The sequence below is a fragment of the Stylophora pistillata genome, chromosome 13, assembly GCF_964205215.1.
Source record: "Stylophora pistillata chromosome 13, jaStyPist1.2, whole genome shotgun sequence".
Classification (NCBI taxonomy): domain Eukaryota; kingdom Metazoa; phylum Cnidaria; class Anthozoa; order Scleractinia; family Pocilloporidae; genus Stylophora; species Stylophora pistillata.
The window spans coordinates 6,723,149-6,743,236 of record NC_142531.1 but is presented as its reverse complement, the minus strand read 5'-3'; the positions used below and the strand labels follow the sequence as shown (position 1 = coordinate 6,743,236).

The window sequence follows — 20,088 nt, the reverse complement described above, 5'->3', positions numbered from 1 at the left end:
TTGGTTTCGTATGAATTCTGTTCTGAGAGTTCACGAATAATGCCTGTTTGAGTCTCACATTACTCCAAGTGAACTAGACGTTATATATATTCGTGGTGAAAATTTTATTCACCCTTTACAATAACTAGTAATTATTGTAGCATCTTTCAGCCATTTGGCGGCGGTCACAGCAAAACTCGTGTGTTCGACTTTACTTGGCAACTACAAATTATGAGTAAAAATTAAGACCCTTCTCTTGAAGATATTTAATGGAGAAAATAATTTCAACATCTCCAGTACCTCCTGGAGAGGAGAAATATCCATAATCTATAAACAATTTACGCAGATACGAATTTCAAGTCACTGGTAAGCCTCTCCAGAAATATTCAAACAACTTGGCGAGTTTGCTTGACAGTTACAAAAAAGTGATAGTCTTCGGCACATGTCTTTTAAAAGAGTCTATTCAAATTCATCTAATGAGTAATTGATTATACAGAAAAGAGATGTAACTTCTCGCCTAGGTCTAAATCATTCACAAGAACATGACAGATATCAATTCTCAGAGGTTACTTATCAGAGGTTACGTTTGCTAACTACCCCTCTAACCTGAAGGTTTAAAAGGACTGGCACTTTTTCGGAAAAAATGCCTAGGTCTAAATCATTCACAAGAGCATGACAGATATCAATTCTCTTACTTATCAGAGGTTACGTTTGCTAACTACCCCTCTAACCTGAAGGTTTAAAATGACTGGCATTTTTTCAAGTGAACGATAATTCTGGATCTTTTTAGGTCATATTTTACTCTTAAGATTAATTCTGATTGGCGAGACCAATAGTTTATTGTTTTGACATTAATTCAGATAAGTTTGCATGCGCTATTTCTGTTGGGATAATAAACTTGTCGTCACCATTAAATGTTCTAGACACTCTTTTCAGAGTTCTGAATTATCAGCGCTGGGTCAGTCCAAGTTTGGTATTAATCAAGTTATGCTTCTAATCCGGCTAAATAATACTACAAAAGAACACTCTCGTTATGCTGCACTGTTTGAAATTCACTCTGCAAATTAGAGTTTGATCGAGAATAACGGAAAGTTAAAATCATTGACATACTAATCCTCGCATCAAGCCGGAATAGTACGAAGTCAGTTGTTAAGTAGAGAGATAAAATTTCTTCGTCGGTTCATTCTTCACTCAAGTTGAAGGAGGGCTCCTTTTCTTTCAGTGAGGGTACTTGTCCTTTGGAAATCTTTCAGGATAACAATCTAGAATTCTCCGGATCAGATACTTGTTGTTTAGGTCTTGGACAGTCTTGCCGAGTCTGTACCACATTTCTAGTCCACTCTTCATTGCCTCTTCCATCTGATCTTCTCTTTTTTCTTCGTAAAATACAATGGCCTGCTCCGTCTTCACCTTTACTTTCCACGCATGGTCTTTTTCCAGTTCTCTCTCGGCGACACGCTCCGCTCTCTCAAACAACGCTTTCGCCTCCACGTAGTTACCATTATTGCTTTGGCGAGATCCAAAGTTCTTTAGAGTTAAAATGGTCTCCTTGTGGCCATCCATGCCCAGGTGTTCCATCATTTCCAGAGACTGTTTGTAATAGTCAACTGCAAATGAGCCGTTGTCTTCTTTGAATTTTAAGTCAGCAATGTCTTTTAAGCATTGAGCAGTCATTAAATGTTCACCAAGACACTCCTTGAGCAGCTTCAATGCTTCATTGAGTTTTTCTTCCGCTTCTTTAAAATTTTTGAGACGCTTGTCGTGTCTTCCAGCAAACAACAACGTTGCCGCTCGTTCAGGATGATTGCGGAGTTTTTGCTCACAGATTCGTAAAGCATCGTCATACACCTCTTTGGGTGCTGTAGGCGTACTTCGCTCGGAGAGATTACGAGCATAGGTGTTTTGCTCGGAGAGATAACGGGCATGGCTATTTAGATAAATGACTTCTGATAATGCGTACTTGTCAAATTCTGTTTTGTTCTCGGAATACAACTTGTGAGCCTCTTCCATAGAGTTCTTGTACTTTTCTCCCTCTCCTACTTTTCTCATTTCATGTCCAAGAAGACATAAAAGCTCGACTTTGTGCACAGGATTAATTTCTGTAGTATTGGCCGCGAGCAACTTTTGTAAGAATTGGGTATAAAATCTGGGAAGGAGACACATTTCAAGGTACAGGCATTTCTGGTGAAGATTGACAAAAAATGCTTCACAGGAATTCATGGCCACATAGCCCTCACTTCCCCTCCATTGAGCGAAGGCCTGAAGAAAGTACTCAAAATTGTGCCTGTCTTCATTAAAGGAATCGAGGGACGTCTTGCAAGTGTCTTTACCCCAGTAGCAATCGGCGTTTTCAGCGAGGCGAGACATGTAATGAGCACATGCCACTTTCTCCCCTTTAGCCAAAGACAGCGCCGATAGATCGACACTTTTCGCGAAGGCCTTAATCAGTGAATGCAACTGATATCTTTGGGAACTTGGCTGCTCCACGAGCGATCTGTTTTTCAAAGAACGAAGGATAGAAATGGGAAGGGTTTCAGAGCTTGCACAAGCTTCCACTATGACCTCAGCAGCATCTGAGTCAAAAGAGCCCGGAAACACAGACATAAGAACAAGAGCGCGTTGTTCATCTGACGTCAAGAGATCAAAGGAAGTCTTTATTGCCTTTTCCACTGACATCTGATCATCTTCCAGTACCTTGAGAGGTTGATCTTGGAGATTTTTGATTAGTTTTTCCTCCGAGTAATCCAGAAGCAATGATCCAACGACGCAGAGAGCCAAGGGTACACAGCCACAAAGTTCGACTATTTCGTCCATCTTGCAGAGCCTCTTTCGGACATTTTGGTCGTACACACGAGACACAAGGATACTCTTTGCTTCTTCAGTTGATAACGGGTTTAGTCTCACTTCGCTCGTCTGCATTTTAGGATCTTTAAATGTCTTCCTCGTGGTAATAACACACGTCACATTTTGCGCCGACAACATTCGCAAGGAAACCAAGAGGTTAAGGAATGATGTTCGACCGTTAGAGTCGAGGATGTCATCTGCATTATCAAGGACAAAAGTCACTTGAGTTTGGATCCGTTTGCTCCAGTCTTTGAGCCACTGAACTGGATTTTCGGGTACTTGCGTTTGGACTGCTCCGCATGAATGGATCATTTCTGTAGCGACCTCATTCAATATTTTTTTTGACGACAGACTGCAAAACAGCACAATCCTGCCATTCTCTGTTTTTACCAATTGATGAGCCACTGCGGTTGCCACAGTTGTCTTTCCAAATCCGGGTCCCCCAGTGATCAAAGCGACAGGGACTATTTCATTTTGAATGATCTCTTTGACTTTTTGTATCTCTTGGGACCGACCAAACATAAGTTCTTCTGGGAGCTTGTCTGGTAAACAACTGTAGATATCAGACATTACGTTGCTCGAATCTTGTCCTTCCATTAACTTCCATTGTTTGACCTGCTCTTCCAAATACTGCTGAGTTTCATGATCGATGGGGTTGGTTTTCAGGGTCTGAATTTTATTCCGTTGTATACTTATTTCAAGGGATTCTATGGCTGATGATATCTTGCTCCATTTAATCTCGAATTCGTTGTTTGGAATCCCTGTAGAAACAACGTGCAATAGCTCGTTTCTGAAGCATTTGATACGAGTGATGTTTGCCTCGGGACTACTATCATCGTCTGCAGGCATTATGTGCCAACCAGTTGAAGGCGCCGCAAGATGGCAAATTTCACGAAGCAAGAGATGTATAAGTGTAATGTCGAACTTTTCTGAGTCCGGTGGATCACCTGAGGTAGGAAACAACATTTCCCACTGCTTTTTGAAGATTACACCTTTGCGCCTCAGCTTTTGAAGCTTTGCCTTATTGTTGTTTAATACGACTTGTAATTTATCTGGTTGGTAGACAGAAAGCAATAAACTTCGCAGAACGTGAGTTCCTACATTAACCAGCAGTCGTAACAGCTTCGTGCCATTCGTTTTTTCTTCTGATACATCGTACACAGAAGAGCCAGACGAGACAGGAGAAGAGGCTGCGCTAGCCATTATCTTTGCTGTTTTAACTCGAGGGAAGGTCTTGGTGGTAAAATATTCATAAAAATGTCGTTTCTAAAATAGAAGAATAGGCGTACCTCACCGATGCGCGCGTGCGTTTGGTGGACTAATTCGCATCCTTAGGGAAACGAACAAAATTTTCATCTTTGACATGACTTTACAGCCTGTTCAGCTCAAAACACTTCACAAGAGGCCAAAAAATAATTCTAAGAAAGTTTAATGATTCAGTTTCCGAGAAAGATATTTTTACTGTCGGTTGTATCATTGGTTAATTTGCATGTGCCTGTCATAGCATGATTGATGTGTTATGTAAGGCTAAATATTCGAGATGATTTTTTTGGGGGAACTTAATATCACGGTTCGTTTAGCATCCATTTTAGCATACATATTTCGAGTTTGTTATTGCAACCCCTTTTAATCTTTCCATCCATAGCTGTTGTTTCCTCGACTTCCTTGTTCCTTGTCATTTGTTTACTTTAAGGATGCCCCGCTCCTAATTGCTATTATTAATAGAGTCCTAAAGTGCTTACGTCACGTTTCCATAGCACCGGAATTCTGTGGTCTAAACAAACCAATATGGCGTCCCTAGCGTGACACATTGTCGTTGACCTCGAGCACTTCAAGAGCTATAATAGTGCAATTTATCCTCCAATAATAGAAATAAGATAAAGAGAATCAAGATAACCTTTGGCCTTACTATTGAAGAGTATAATAAGCGGACAAAAGCACCTGGTGAGCAATAATTCGAGTCAAAACGCAACGGAGACGAAGTTTGCGATGGGCCAGTGTTTTCATCCAGATTGCAATCACACATCTGAAAGCCACTGCTGCCGATTCTTTTCGTTTCCAGACCAGAAAAAACATAAAACACTCTATGATAAGTGGATATCATTTGTAAGGTGAGTATTTTTCGAAAAATATATATTTCGATGCTGTACCATCGATTAGAAATAGCTGTTTTTTTTTTATCTCAAACTGATTCACGATTAGCTGTTTCTCTTTCTTGTCTTATTTGTTTTCTCGCGGCTTTGCCTTTCCTTGTCTTCAGTCTTGATCTAAGATTATTTAGTTACTAAAAAACTATATGATAGTTGTGAGTATCAAAGCTTTTACACTAACTAGTATTAAGTAACAAGCTCAGAGAAATACTCGCTTCGCATTCACGTCTTAGACTACAAGGTTAAGCATGTGACCAACTAAACTTTGGGTTTTTTAAGCGCAAGTATAGTAACTGCTTCTGTCTTTTTCTGTTATAGGAGAGGAGATAGAAAGCCCAGCAAACATTCGCGACTTTGCAGTTGTCACTTTAAAGATGGGCGAAAAGAAAATATGCCAACCATCAGTGACAGAAACAGGCACAAGCTGTTTGATAGTTTGGACTTGCTGCCAGGTACAGGAGCAACACCTCCCAGTACACCTACCCCCAAGAAAAAACGGAAAGTGTCTGCCGAGCCCACGAAATTACCAACTGTAGCATCTGTGCTTGAAGAGATTAAAGAGAACTCTGAACCATGTTCCACTGAATGCTCACAAGAGGAAAAGACAAGTTCCAAAGAAGCTCTGCTGTCAATAGAGCTTGATATGACTTCAACAGAACTTGCTAAACACAAGGAAATGTCAAGTTACTATAGTGCACACTACTCTGCTAAGAGCTTGAGCCCTGAGGTGATATGGATGGAGACAGGTCTACCCACTAAGGATGTTCTTGATATTGTTGTGGGATATGTTTCAAGATTCAAGGGTGTGAAATAAACTATTATGCTGGATGGAAGGTTGAGGGGATCACACTTGAGGACCAGATATTTATCACTCTGATGAAACTGAAACAAAATTATACCAATCTACATTTAGCCCAGTTGTTTTCATGCAGTGTTGCAACTGTTGCTAACATAGTACTAACTTTTGTCCATGTTTTGCATTCTCTCCTGTTCAAAGACATCATGACAACCGTGCCATCTAGAGAAAAGAACAAGATGTGTTTGCCATCCTCTTTCACTGAGTACAGCAGTTGCCGCATTGTGATTGATTGTACAGACATTGAAATTGCTGCACCTAAGCTCATGTCCCAGCAGAATGCTACAAATTCCAGCTACAGGGGAATGAACTCTTTCAAAGTCATTATAGGGGTTGCCCCAAATGGAGTTATAACCTATGTTAGTGATCTTTTTCCTGGCTCAGTCAGTGACAAGGTCATGGTTAAAGAGTCTGGGTTTTGTAAACATTTGAGTGCTGGTGATCTTGTTCTGGCAGACAAAGGTTTTCTCATCAGCGATGTAGTTCCAAGAGGTGTTTCAGTGAACATACCACCATTTCTCAACAATGGAAAGTTTACAGAGAGTGAGGCAAGGGCGACAAAATCAATAGCTCGATGTCGCATCCACGTAGAGCGTGCAAATGCAAGACTTAAGAGTTTTCGCATCCTTGGCTTCATCCCAGCATTTTTGAGGTGCCATGCTGACAAGCTATGCCAACTGTGCTCAGCTCTTGTTAATTTGCAGTATCCATTGATCAAGGATGGCTGCAAAGACTTTGAATTTGACTGAATAGAACTTTTTTTCAACTAAATTATAGTACAATGAGTTTTTAATATTATTTTTGTATTACTAGAAGCCCTACTGTAACAGATCAAATGGTATTGACATAGCTTTGGTCAAAAATATGATGTGGTCAGTTTTACATTTTTCTGATATTCATCTCCTTTATGTTCATTAATACAAACTACTATGTGTTCTGTGAAAATAGATTATAATGAAATCCAGTGACATTCTTAAATTGTCATTTCAACTAAATCCAGGTCAGGGGCATGTGACCAGTATGGAATTCTTTCGTCCAGTAGTTCCAAGTGTGAAAGTCCTGCTGGCTGAAAGGTTTTACTTTTGTGTTTGTGAAGCTGGGAGCCTGAGTCCAGGTGTATAAAACTAAAGCCACACTTAAATTAGCTTTAAGGGATGGTGAGAGGTAGTCAGAAAAAATAACCTGTGCTGCATGGATTTTGTTTTGGCTCCCTCCCCTTCCCTTTGCATTGCTATCCAAGCCTACTTAAGTGTGGCATAAGTTTTATGCACCTGGGCCCTGTTGAGTAACCAGGATAAGTGTTACCAGCTACCAGTAGCCATTGGTTGCAAAAAAAAATTGTTTAAGCTTGCTTTCAGGAAGAATGTAATTTATTATTAAGTTACTATGCTAAATGGAAAAATGTGGGTTCTTCATCTTGTGTCTCTATCTGAGTGTAGAATATGTAATGTTATATTAAGAAATTAATGTATGAAATTTAAAAAAATACCTTTTAACATTAGCTACTGCCTATTTACATTAGCTCCCACTCCCCCCCTCCCCCCCACTTTGATTATGTCCAGCATCTGTGCACCACTTTTCAAAGTTCTCCCTCGGTAATCTTTGGGAATAGTTGATGAAAGTAAAATCACTCAAGATAGTAATATTGTGCTCCCAAGATTCATCTCATTCAATCTTGATAACAACACTATCCTTTGTGGTCCATACAACAAAGTAGCAGAATTTGCGCTTTGTCAGGAACATCTGGCCTTGACACTGATGCCAGTAAACATATGTGGTAGACAGCGTATAATTCCCTTCCTTCTCCTCCAAGTAAAAGTCTTTGTGCCCACAAGCTTCCTTGATTGTCGCATTTCGATGTGTGTAGGGGCACTTACACTCAATCACCGAGTCGTCTCCCACAAGTCCATCAGGGGAAGCACCCAGATCTCCCGACTCGTGTAGCCAAAGGCCGGTCTGTACAGGTGTAAAGTTTGTGATGTTGGTGAAGGACTTCAGGGCCTCAGTCTCATTGTCCTGTCCCCATGCAATTGCTTTAACTCCACTCAAGTTGTATTCCCCAAGTAGTCGCTTGATAAGAGACGGTGTAACTCTTTTTGCCTGGAGGACGGAGCCAAAATTACTAGCAGTCAGGCGGCCTCTACGAGCTTGGTGCCATGCAGGGCTGTTTCGCTGGCCAGCCGTGAGGGTGCTCACAACATTTATGGTTCTCTAGCTAGCTCCTCTACTTTGGCATTCTCAATCAAGTACTCTAATTGTTTTTCCTTCGTAGATGCCATAAGGAAACCTTCTGAGTAAATGATATCCTCAATCGTCTTGATCGAGAGAGGGGTAGCAGGTTGTGGTTCGGGACTCAAGATCCAGCAGGTCCCTGTAAATTTGCCATAGCGCTTTAGTTCGCTGTACAGCCACATCCGATCTTCTCGGCTAGGATCGCGCGCCAAAGGGCTGTAATCCTTCTTCTTCGGTGGCGCTGGAAACATCTGGCTTGCAGACTGTACGCTTTCTGCCTTTCGCTTTCGTTTCCATTGGCATTCCAGGTCCGTCCTGCTAAGGTTATGGATGCCATAAATAAATATGGCTGCCGTGTGACTGCACTTGAACTCGCCGCGAGGACACTCGCATTCTGTGTTTTTTATTTCAAGGTTTTCATCGAGATAAATCTGATAAAAAGATAATTCGAAACAGACACGTAAGTTGCAATATATATTCCGCAATATAAACATTAAATTGGAGGTGAAATCGGGGTTGGGAGTTCTTCGAATTGAACATACGTGTTGTGATCCCAAATTGGCAACTTACTGTGACTTTGTAGTCCTTATTTTTCATGCTTGCTTGGACTTCACCTTTGATAACTCCCCTGGAATAAATAAAGCTTTGGACATGGTCGAATTTGAAGTGGTTTTCTCCGCGATCAAGCGATTTCTGCTCTCCAGAAAAGAAAGAAACGAGTGAGCATATCGATAAAGACGCCATGTTTGAAGTATGAGTTTAAACTGTTTAGACCAGAAAAAAATGCTGTCATGGCAACGTGACGTCACACTTTAGGACTCTATGGTTAGGATTTTATAGAAGCTCAACGACAGGACTTTAAAATTCCCGGAAACAGTTAATGACGAGTTTGTTCCAGTTTTCCGAGAAAGCCAACATTTTGCATACATGTGTCTCTGATTACAGTTTAGTCGGTTATGCACGGTTGGAGATTCAAGATTAATTTTTTTAAAATGTCCACTCTTTAGACGATCACTTCCCGTCTTTGATATAAAAGCAATTTTCGCTCCACTCGTAATTTTGTCTCTTTCAGTAAAAAAAAAATTAGGTAAAATATTCAGTTATCAAGTGCGGTATTTTCTGATATAAAGGGGTTCTGAGAGATCCGTGTTTCACTATCAGTAAACTCCTGCGGTTTTTCTCGGAAACTTGACGGAACAAAAACAATTGTCAATAAGGTATCGCACGGGCTAACACCACGCATGAGAAGACGTAAGGCTCGAAGGGCAAACCATCATCAAACGTCAACTGACAAACCAGGGATGATACCTCAAAGGAAAACTAATATAGTAATAACAAGTAAAGGATATGTAGAATTTCGATCGTCTTCAATATTAAAACCTTTGTTATCCAACTATCACGTCATAATAAACTGCTTGAGATTCAAAGAATCGTTTATCATCTCTTCTGCTTTTCTAGGAAAAGGTAAATAAATGCAGATAATCTGCTTTCCGGGAATCATAAAGGGCTTTCACTAAGAAGTTATGGCTCATTACTCTACCCAATTAAATGCACGATTAGCGTTCGCATCGTATTCAACAGTCAATAAAGTTCTTTAATTTAAAGCATTCGCGTCGACAAACATTCTCACGATGTGGCCGAAGTATTTCATGCAAAATAGTTTGTTAGACTGCTCGTACAAGGAGTATTGAACAAAGCCATTTCGGATTGTTACTCGATCATTCAGTTTAGATTTAGTTAGTAGAAGCTAGAAGTTATATGATATCTTGAAACTCGATCCAATTTAACACTCTTTCGTTTAAGAATGTTAAACGTATTTAGTGTAGGATATTTATCTTAATTTTTATATTGATGAGATGGAAAATTCAGTAGTTAGACGGAAATGAACAGGTATTTGACCCAAGTAGAAGCGAGTCACAAATCTCACATCATGGAAATTTAATCTAATAGACTATCATTGCAGGAACGTCACGGTCATTACTACGTCGGTGGACGACCTCATCAGTTGCATAAACGGAAACGTTTGAAACAAAATCTCAGCCTCTCTATCTAGAGGCTATTACAGACCTTGAATAAGGCATTTTCTCATTTATTAACGCTTGTATAGACTCTTAAAACGAATTCGGTCTAATACTCAGAGTTCGCCGTTTATACTCCGGCGACTGCAGTTAAACTTCCGTTGCAGTTCATGTATTTAGACGAAAACCATGTCAGGGTTCTATTAACTGTGGTCAGAGATCTCTATCTGTCAACATCATCGACGCAAGTACGGTCTTATAAGAATTCAGTTGAGCTCTGGATGACGGTCAAGGAACTCTTTGATCTCTTTTTTGTTTGATAGCTGATTTAATGCTTGGTTTAGTCGTTCATTCATTTCAAGTGCTTTACTCATAATTTCTTTCGCTTCTTTTACATTTCCAATGCATTCATGTAGAAGAGCCAACTGAGTTTCAATCATAACCTTCCATTTGTGATCCTCTTCTAATTCAGTCTCAGCGACTTCTTTTGCTTTCGTAAGGATATTGATGGCTTCTTTATAGTTGTCTTTCTTTTGGTGACAAAGTGCGTACTTTCTTAGGGTTAAAATACTCTCCTTGTGATCACCCACACCAAGATTCTCCATCATAGTCAGTGCAGCTTCGTAATGTTCAAAGCATTTTTCAATATCAGCGCGATTTTCGTCAGGGAAGTAACATCTAAAATAAAAGTCTGCAATGTATTTATGACATTGAGCAGTCATGAAATGATTCCCGAGGCAATCTTGGAAATGTTCCATTGCTTCCTGAAGTAGATTAATACTTTTCTGATGCCATCCATAGAATAGTAAGGTCGCCGCAGTCTCGGGATGTTTACCTAACTTTTTCCGGCACAAATTCAAGGCTATCCCGTAAACGTCACTGATGGATTGCGAGGTCCATTCACGAGGTACGTGCTGAGGCTTTGTTCGAAGCAAGCGCGCGTAACTGTTGAAGAAAAGGACTTGTGATAAACCGCATTCTTTGAAAGCTGTGCAAGTCCTGATATAAACTTCCTTAGCTCGTTCCATAAGATTGTTGTACTGTTCTTGGTTGCCTACCTTCCTCTTTTCATGCCCAAGAAGACATAAAAGTTCAACAATGTGTAGTGGGACAAATTCGGTTTCAAAGTACTTCAAAAGATTTTCGAGGAAGGCAACGTAAAAACTTGGTAAAAGACACATCTCTAAATACATACACTTTTGTGGAAAATTTTCGAGAAACACATTCGTAGGTATTTGAGGGGATTCTGTAACTGTATCAAGTTTATCTAAAGTGTCAACGTAAACTTGCAAAAAGTACTCGAAGTTATGTCTGTCTTCATTGAAGTTCAGAACAGATTCTTTGCATTTGTCTTTGCTCCAGTATATGTCGGCGTTTTCAGCGAGACGAGAAATAAAGTAGTTACATACCAGTTGTTCTGCATGGAGAATTGTTTCGGAATAGTTTTCTTGACCAACTCTCTTTACAAAGGCATGGATAAGGGGATGAATTTGATATCGATTTGAAGTTGGTTGTTCTAAAAGAGACCTGTTTCTTAGTGAGCGGATTATCACAATTGGATTAGCATCAGTGTCCATTCCTGTTGTCATTACAGCCTCAGCTGCATCAAAATCAAAAGAACCTGGAAAGACAGACATGATTGACAGCGCCTTTTGTTCGGTAGGATTCAGTAGATCAAATGAAGTCTTGATGGCGTTTTCGACCGAAAGTTCATTATCTTGAAGAACATCCAAAGGTTTCGTTTCAAGACTTTCAATCAATTTCGCCTCTTTGAATTCTGAGAGCAACGAGCCAACGATACAAAGCGCCAAAGGGATGCAGCCACACAATTTAACCATTTTCGTCGTCTGGGAAAGCTTTTGTTCCAGAGGGCCAGTCCTAGAAAGAAGAACCTTTTCTGCCGCATCGAAAGACAAACTGGTCAATCTGATGTTTTCTGTCTTGAAACCACAACTCGATGTATTAACTGTCTTTCTAGAGGTAATAATAAAGGTTAGATTTTTCTTTGAGTAGTTCCTCAAGTCTCGCAACATGTTTACAAACTCTGGTCCACCCTTAGATTCGAGAACTTGATCTGCATTGTCTAGAATCAGTGTTACTTTCTCGAATTGCTGTTTGCTCCAATTAAGAAGCCAAAGTTTAGGATTTTCAGGCGGCTGAGAGTGGCTGTTGCTACAGGTAAGGAACATTGTGGTTGCTACGTCCTTGAGGGATGTTTGGAACGTAAGTGAGCAATAGAACACACTCCTGCCGTATTCTGGCTTAGCAAGCTCGTGGGCCACTTTATTGGCCACAGTGGTCTTCCCGAACCCCGGTCCACCAGTTAAAGACACAATAGAAATTGTTCCGCTTTGAACAGCCTCCACGGCTCGTTTGATTTCTTCTGAACGACCAAATACATGGTGAACCTCATCTGGAAGACAATTGGGAAGCTCACTAGGAACACGTTGCGCGGAAATATGTTGTTGATCGCTTGAAATGTGTAGTTTTAGTTGTTTAAGTTCCTGCTCTATGATCTTCATTCTCGGTTCAAATTCAAGCTTCCATTTCTCTACTTCTTCATCGATTCGTCGCTGCGTACCATGATCGATGTCTTGGGTTTTAAGGCAGTCTATTTCCAGCTGATCGAGCCCTAAGGCCACTAAAGAATGAGAAATTGTGTTCCATTTGCCTTCAAACTCGTCATTAGGAACACCGGTGGAAATGCTATGACACAGGCTGTTTCGGAAGCATTTAATCCGGACGATCTCTGCTTCCTGACTGTGATCCGTGTCTGCGGGCATTTCGTTCCAACCTGTGGCAGGTTCAATCAAAGCGGGACAGATTTTTCGAAGCAGTAAATGTAGAAGAGTGATATCAAATGCGTTAGAGTCCGGTGGGTCGCCTGATGGAGGAAAAAGCTTTTCCCACTGGTTATCATTTAATATACGTCTCCTCTGTAAGTTGACGAGGGTCGCCATGTTGTTGTTTAGCATAATTTGTAATGTTGAAGGCGGATGTATGAAAGATTCTAAGACCTTCCTAAGCGCTTGAGTTCCCCCATCAATAAGCAGTCGCACTAACTTCGTACCGTTAGTTTTTTCCTCCGATGGCTCACAGATGGACGCCATTTCCTAACACTGTTGAGGAAAACAACGCGCCTAACTGTTGAAAACTTCCATGAAAGCAAACAGACACATCTAGGAATTCGAGGCATCTTAACTTTAAAGATAACATCAGAGCAGCATGGCTTTGTTTTCAGAACCAATGAGATGTATGCGGATAATAATATAAACTCATTGTTGACACGATAACTGTGGAAAGCAGATATCACGCAATCACTCCCTTTTGTCAGAGGGTGGGGAGGGGGAGGCGAGAGAAAAGGTAAACAGATTCTTGACTTCTGAAATACATCGTTGGAAATGACAAAAAAGTATTGAAAACGGCAAGTGTTTTAGACGAAGGTGTAACGGAAGTGTGATAAACGACATTTCCCCGGTTCTCTTAGAGTCAATCAACCTAGACTTAGACGACTTGTTCGCTATTAAACCCTGTCCATTCGTTTACTGTCGCCTTTTTAATGGTGCAGATGTGTGACTGGAGTGATTGAAAGGAAATCTTTCTTCATATCTTGACTAGATGCAACATGTGCATTGGAGTGTATAGCTCCATGAACGCTTGACTGGGTTTCGATAATGCCGTTATGAAACAAACCAAAGGAAAAAGCAAACTGAATTTAAAATAAAACGGTAATTGTCCTTTGTATGGTAGCGGTGACAGATTCATAAAATAATGACAAGCAATCGTCCCGGATTTTCTCGGAAACTTGGAGAAAATATAATCAAATATGTGGATGACCAAAGATTCATAGAATGCAAATTGACCTCCTTCTCGGAATCATTGCTAAATACACTAGATATGCGATGTAATCCATTTATTCTACGCATGTGAGGGACAAGTCCCATGTCACAGTTTTATTGGAATCTCGAGTTTTAGCTCGAGGTGCACTCAGAGCTAAAATCTGATGCTGAGGTATTTTTCCCAGTCGAAATCTAAAAGCTTCTTGAATTTTGAAAAATTCTCAAAGAGCCGAGCGTCCTCACAGAAGTAAAAAGATGATAGATAACATGACATCTATTCACTCTGGATATTAAAATTGGATATACATGTTGTCCGGGAGAAAATGATCTTAAGGACTCTTGGAAGCCAAGGAATTTCCACTAAATGTTGCAAATTAGCAAATAATTATGCAAGATCATCCAGCAGGATATCGTCTCTCCAAGGACGCATGCGCGGATGATTTCAGGTCACGCTTTAGCATTGGGTGTACCTTTTTATGCCATGCATGATTATCTGTGAAAATAGGAAAAAATAACCAAGGTTCGCGATGGAAAATAGTCAAGGCAAATTGAAGCGTAAAAAGCCTCATTTCGGTCTTCAAACTTTCCCACGATTAAATTTAGACTTGCTTGTCTACAACAAATGATGAAACATGCACCATGTTATTGTTGTTTTTGGTTTTGCTCTAGTCCTTCAGGAAATTTACTAACCGTTGTCACCAGTGATGATGTGGTGATCTGATGGTATCCATCCTTCATAATGAGGCCGGCTTTATTCAGATATTTCTTCAGCAAATCAGTCAACAGCTTTAAGCAAAAGATAAGGACTGTTAATCATTCTTTTCAAGAGAAATGAACAAAATAATCAATAAATTTAAGATACAAAACAGCTTCTTTAAATATTCGTGGCTTCTGCAATACTTGATTTTCCTGTGCCTAACATCATGCAGCATGTATCTGGTGATGACTAAAAAGTAAGATTCATGATTGCTTCATATTCTTGACAGTTAAAGCTTGCCTGTGAAAGTGATAACAGTTTGATGTTTATACATTTGGCACAGTGCTATTTGAAAGCAGTGATATAATTTCTAGAACTATTGAGTCATTATGTTCAGAAGATATTTTCCTTTTAGCCTAAGTTTACATTAAGTACACGAACAATTCAGATATCGATCCCCTTACTTATCAGAGGGCCATGTTTCTCGGGCCAGCTGGGTACTACTGTGAAAAAAAATTCTGAATGAAGTGAATACAACTCTAAGCAACTTTTTGCTTTTATCATATTTAACAATTATTTGCCGAAGGCGAGGTGAACATCGTCAAATAATCCCCGAGATGAAGCCGAGGGGATTATTCGACAATATTCACCGAACCTGAGCCGAATAATTGTTTTAGTATAATTTCAGAGCTGAATAACAAAGAAATTTCTAAAATCATAACATTTTAGTAAGATTTATTAACATTTTATTTTAACATTTTATATAAACCGCATAGAGCGGTTTATATAGTGTCATATAAGGAACCGCTCGACCAATCAGATTGCTGGAAACTCTTTGCTCAGCTCTGAAATTATACTAAAACATGTATAAAGTAAATACACTCCATGTTGTTGTGGGTTTTTAAAATAATAGATTACAGATGACGTCTAAATGTAATAAGAACATTAGCGAGTCCCACTGCACTTTGTGTGTCACTTTTTGATTCTTACCACATTTGATGTCATCTGTGATCTATCTCTAAACAGACACGTAGCATGATGGAATCTATTTTTATAATTAATTAACATGAGGTATGCTGACATAGGTTGATTATGGTTTACTCATACTAATAAGTCAAGATACTCTATAACCATGTTGACTGAAACAAAAAAACATTGTGCATTGTCCTCTTGCACTTGACAATTTCAACGGGAAAATTGTAGCTGCAAAGGATTTCCTGACACTAATTAAGGCTAAGCCACAATTGTATCCTTTGTTCTAAAAAAGTTTTTTGTACCTAAAACAAAGGATGCAATATTTTTAATGAAAGGAGCTTGTCAGCCTCTTTCAAACTTCATCATTCAGTGAAAAAGATATCTTTAGTGCTTACTTAGTCACCACCATTTACAAAATGAAATTGATTGTGAGATTTCATGCCTTCCTTCGGACTGCTGAACAATATTAGGAATCTCTGACAAATCTCCCAACATGACTCAAAGAAGAGACTTAATCAAGACATCAAATTACTACATGTGTACCCCTTACATCTAAAGAGCAGCAAAATTTGACTGCTCACCTCAGATCATATTTGGTTGGTAAGCTAGTAATTGGTAATCTGCTGCTTCCTTTTAAACGATCTAATTGGTTATATTTTTTACACACAAGAGTTAATAAGTTGTGTCCAAGAGACCCCTATTTTCTCTTGTTATATCATTATCTTCCTGTGTGAAATTTACAACTATCACTGTAAATTTGATTTGCACCAGTTATTTTAAAGATTAATTCCTTAATTATCAGTGGAGTTGTAACTCTCGAATAACTCAAGGTTCACGATCTAAGGCAGGATCGTGACAGATTGAGATTCTCGTATCAATCTTTAATGACTTAAGCAAGTAAAGTACCCATGCTCTAGTTTGTATATGGTTATCAAAAATGAACGACACAAAAAAAAATCTATCGCGCGATGGTGTTGTATTTTTGATTACTTTTGAGTCATTTTTCGCCAAGAACCCCTTATTGGCAATAATCCCGAAAGCCTGCTTAAGTCTCCCAATACTCCAAATAAACTATATAGACATTATATCTTTTCGTGGTGAAAATGTTATTCAGTCTATTCACCCCATACAATACCTCTAAGCCATTTAGCCGCGGTCACCGTAAATACTAAACCTCATGTGCATGACGTTACTCATCAAATCAAAATTATAAGTAAAAATTGATACCCTCCTCTGAAAGATATTTGAAATGCAAAAAGTTTTAAAAATCTCCTGGAGAGGAGAAAACGTCTATCAAGCATAAACAGGTAACGCAGATGCGATTTTCAAGTCACTAGTAGGTCTCCCGAGAAAAATTTAAGCAGCTCGGCGAGTTTGCTTGTGACAAAAAAAGTGGCAATCTTTGGTATATAGCCTTGGAAAGGAGTCAATCCAAATTAATCTTGTGAGTAATCACTTTTACATAACAAAGATGTTAATTTTCTCTAAACTGCCGGCTATCGACAAGAACGCAACTGATCTGAACAGAGATCAATTCCCTTACTTATCAGAGGTTACGTTTGCTAAATACCCCTCCGACTTGGAGATGTCAAGGAGCTGGCGTTTTTCAAAGAGAACGATAATTCTGAGATTTCTAAGGAAAGTTCAAAGATGGAATAGTGCGTTGACCTCAGGTTTGCTATTTTTCTGATGATACCTTTAAGGATGCACCGCTCTCAATTGCTGTCATTAATGGTTACGATTTTACAGAAGCTCAACCATGGGACTTCAAAATTCTTAGAAACAGTTAATGATGAGTTTGTTCCAGTTTTCCGAGAAAGCTGACACTATACTTTGCATAATTATGTCTCTCCTAACAGTTTAGCTGTTACGCACGGTTGGAGATTCAACATCTTTAATAATAATGTTATTCTCGTTCTACTTGTAATATTGTCTCTTTCAGTAAGATAATGAAGTAAAATATTCATTTATCAAGTGCGGTATTTACTGACCATGAAAAGGAGTTCCTAGAGATACGTGTTTCACAATAACTTCCTGCTGTTTTCCTCGGAAACTTGACGGAGTAAAGGCAAATTGTCATGACGACAAATTCTTAGAAACTACACCATCAATAAAGAACACGTTGCCTCGAATATCATGCGGGCCAATATGATGTAAAACTCAAAGTGAAAACCATTAATTAACGTTAACTGAGAAACCAGTGAAGATACCTCAAAGGAAAAGTTACCTCAAAAGAAAAAGAAAACAGTCATGACAAGTAAAGGATAATATGTCGGTAGAATTTCGATCGTCCTCAATATTAAAACCTTTGTTATCCAAATATAAAACATTTACGTTGTAATAAACTGCTAGATATTTAAAGAGTCCATCGTCATCTCTTTTTGCTTTTCTAGGAAAATGTAAATGAATGCGGTTAAAATACTTCACGGGAATCGTGAAGGGGTTTTTGTGGAAAGTTCTTGCTAATCAAATGCAAGATTAACGTCTGCATAGTTTTCAAGAGTCAATAACTTTCTTTAATTTAAAGCAGTCGCGCTGATCGACAAAGTATCCTCACGATGTGGCTTAAGTATTTCATAAAACGTAGTTTATTTGTTTGACCGTTCATACTATGAACACTAAACGAAGCCATTTCAGACTGTGACTCGATCATAAAGTTCAGGTTTTGTACACTGTATAAAATATTTAGTGACTAAAAGCTAGAATTTACATGATATCTTGAAACTCGATCCAATTTACGACCATTTCTTTAAAAATATTAAACGTTTTTAGTGTAGGATATTTATCTTAATTTTGAAATTGATGAGATGTGAAATTAGTTAGTCGAAATGAACAGGTCAGTTTTACCCAAATAGGAGAGAGTCATAAATCTCACATCATGGAAATGTTACGTAATCAATATTCATTGTTTACGTTTATGCAACTAATGAGGTCATCCGCTGACACGCAGTTTGACACAAAATCTCAACCTCTCTATCCAAAGTCTATTACAGACCTTGAAAAGGGCATTTTGTCATTTCTCACAGAACGCTAATATAGACTCTTAAAACGAATTCAGTCTAATACTCAGAGATCGCCATTTATGCTCAACTGCAGTTAAACTTCAATTGTAGTTCAACTCTTAGAAGAAAACCATCACGGCCAGGGATCTCTATCTGTCAAGCACCGGGTCTGATTAGAACACAGCTGAGCTCTGGATGACAGTCAAGGAATTCTTTGATCTCTTTTTGGTTCGATAGCTGAGTTATTGCTTGGTTTAGTCGTTCGTTCAATTCAAATGCTTTCCTCACAATTTCTTTTGCTTCTTCTACTTTTCCAATGCAATCATGAAGAAGAGCCTACCGAGTTTCCGTCAGAATCTTCCACCTGTGATCCTCTTCTAGGCCAGTGTCAGCGACTTTTTTTGCTTTCGTAGGGATATTGATGGCTTCTTCAAAGTTTCCTTTCCTTTCGAAACAACGTGTATACTGTCTTCGGGTCATTATACTCTCCGTGTGACGGGCGCGGGCGACCCTCAAAGCAGGAACGGTGGAACGGAGGAACGGTGGAACGGTGGAACGGTGGAACGGTGGAACGGTGGAACGGTGGAATGGCGGAATGGCGGAAAACGACCCCAATCCTAAAATCTGGAAAATGACCCCAAATCCTAAAACCCGGAACGGCAGAAAATGACCCAAATCCTAAAACCAGGAACGGCGGAAAATGACCCCAAATCCTAAAACCAGGAACGGCGGAAAGTGACCCTGAATCCTTAAACACAGAACGGCGGAAAATAAACTCAAATCCTAAAACACGGAACGGATGACAGGGCATGTTGCAGAAATTTTGTACAAGGACAGTCAAGCGCTTGGCTCATTCATTCCCACAACGATAACGTGCGTGACCAAACTTAGACTGGCGTGAGAGGAAGAGAGGTTTGCAGGGGGTCACGTGCCTGGGAAGTTCTCATGGCGCGAGAAGGCAAAAGAAAGTTAACAGAATGAAGTCGTCGAGAAGAATTTGAAGAATTCGCGACCAGGTGTCCAAAACATCACCATCCTACTATGAAATTTACAGCTTACATATCAGCGGAAGAAAAAAACTTTCTGCACAGAAAAGAGGCTATTTCATTAGTTCGTCTAATTAGCATAGTGAGAATAGATCCTGCAGGTAGAACCTCGTTAACTGGAACCCGGTGAACTCGAAACCCCCCTTACTCGCACTTACTCGAACAAAACCCAATTTCCCTTGGATTTGACCCCATTTTTTCCAGTCATTTGCTAGCGGCAACTCCTAAAAGACGGAACCGGGTTGGGAAATTACCCTAAAGCCTAAAAGACGGAATTATAGGCAGGTCAAGGGATCAAGAGAGCCAAATAAAAATCGAGTGTACCCACACTAATTTCCCCTTAGGAGGATAACTTCTGTGGATATTAAGTCAATACCAGAAAAAATTATCATTTCTCGTAGTAATGTGCAATATCATGCTGTGGATGTTCGGTCATAGTTAGTAGATTCA

General features: G+C 39.5%; 4 protein-coding genes and 1 long non-coding RNA gene across 6 annotated transcripts; 1 reads left to right on the top strand and 4 right to left on the bottom strand.

Annotated features, from left to right (window-relative positions):
• Positions 1-80: 80 nt before the first annotated feature.
• Positions 81-4,217, bottom strand: LOC148717416 (uncharacterized). The gene has a single exon (XM_088742780.1). The coding sequence runs from the start codon at positions 4,024-4,026 to the stop codon at positions 1,198-1,200; it is 2,829 nt and encodes a 942-aa protein (XP_088598906.1). The 5' UTR covers positions 4,027-4,217; the 3' UTR covers positions 81-1,197.
• A 136-nt stretch (positions 4,218-4,353) lies between these two features.
• LOC148717415 (uncharacterized) lies at positions 4,354-7,330 on the top strand. The gene is made up of 2 exons (XM_088742788.1): positions 4,354-4,934; positions 5,292-7,330. Exons 1-2 carry the CDS (start codon positions 4,813-4,815, stop codon positions 5,785-5,787), a joined length of 618 nt encoding a protein of 205 aa, XP_088598914.1. The 5' UTR covers positions 4,354-4,812; the 3' UTR covers positions 5,788-7,330.
• LOC148717414 (uncharacterized) lies at positions 6,601-8,859 on the bottom strand. Its single transcript, XM_088742787.1, has 2 exons — positions 8,632-8,859; positions 6,601-8,492 (listed from the first exon to the last, which is right to left on the bottom strand). Exons 1-2 carry the CDS (start codon positions 8,803-8,805, stop codon positions 8,031-8,033), a joined length of 636 nt encoding a protein of 211 aa, XP_088598913.1. The 5' UTR covers positions 8,806-8,859; the 3' UTR covers positions 6,601-8,030.
• A 779-nt stretch (positions 8,860-9,638) lies between these two features.
• LOC111344805 (uncharacterized) lies at positions 9,639-13,379 on the bottom strand. Its single transcript, XM_088742779.1, has one exon. The coding sequence runs from the start codon at positions 13,187-13,189 to the stop codon at positions 10,346-10,348; it is 2,844 nt and encodes a 947-aa protein (XP_088598905.1). The 5' UTR covers positions 13,190-13,379; the 3' UTR covers positions 9,639-10,345.
• A 797-nt stretch (positions 13,380-14,176) lies between these two features.
• Positions 14,177-17,432, bottom strand: LOC148717413 (uncharacterized). 2 transcript variants are annotated; one of them, XR_015994537.1, is made up of 4 exons: positions 17,287-17,432; positions 15,080-15,118; positions 14,609-14,704; positions 14,177-14,411 (listed from the first exon to the last, which is right to left on the bottom strand). It is a non-coding gene; the product is annotated as an uncharacterized LOC148717413 (long non-coding RNA). The 2 variants fall into 2 exon arrangements; XR_015994536.1 differs by lacking the exon at positions 15,080-15,118.
• Positions 17,433-20,088: the final 2,656 nt, after the last annotated feature.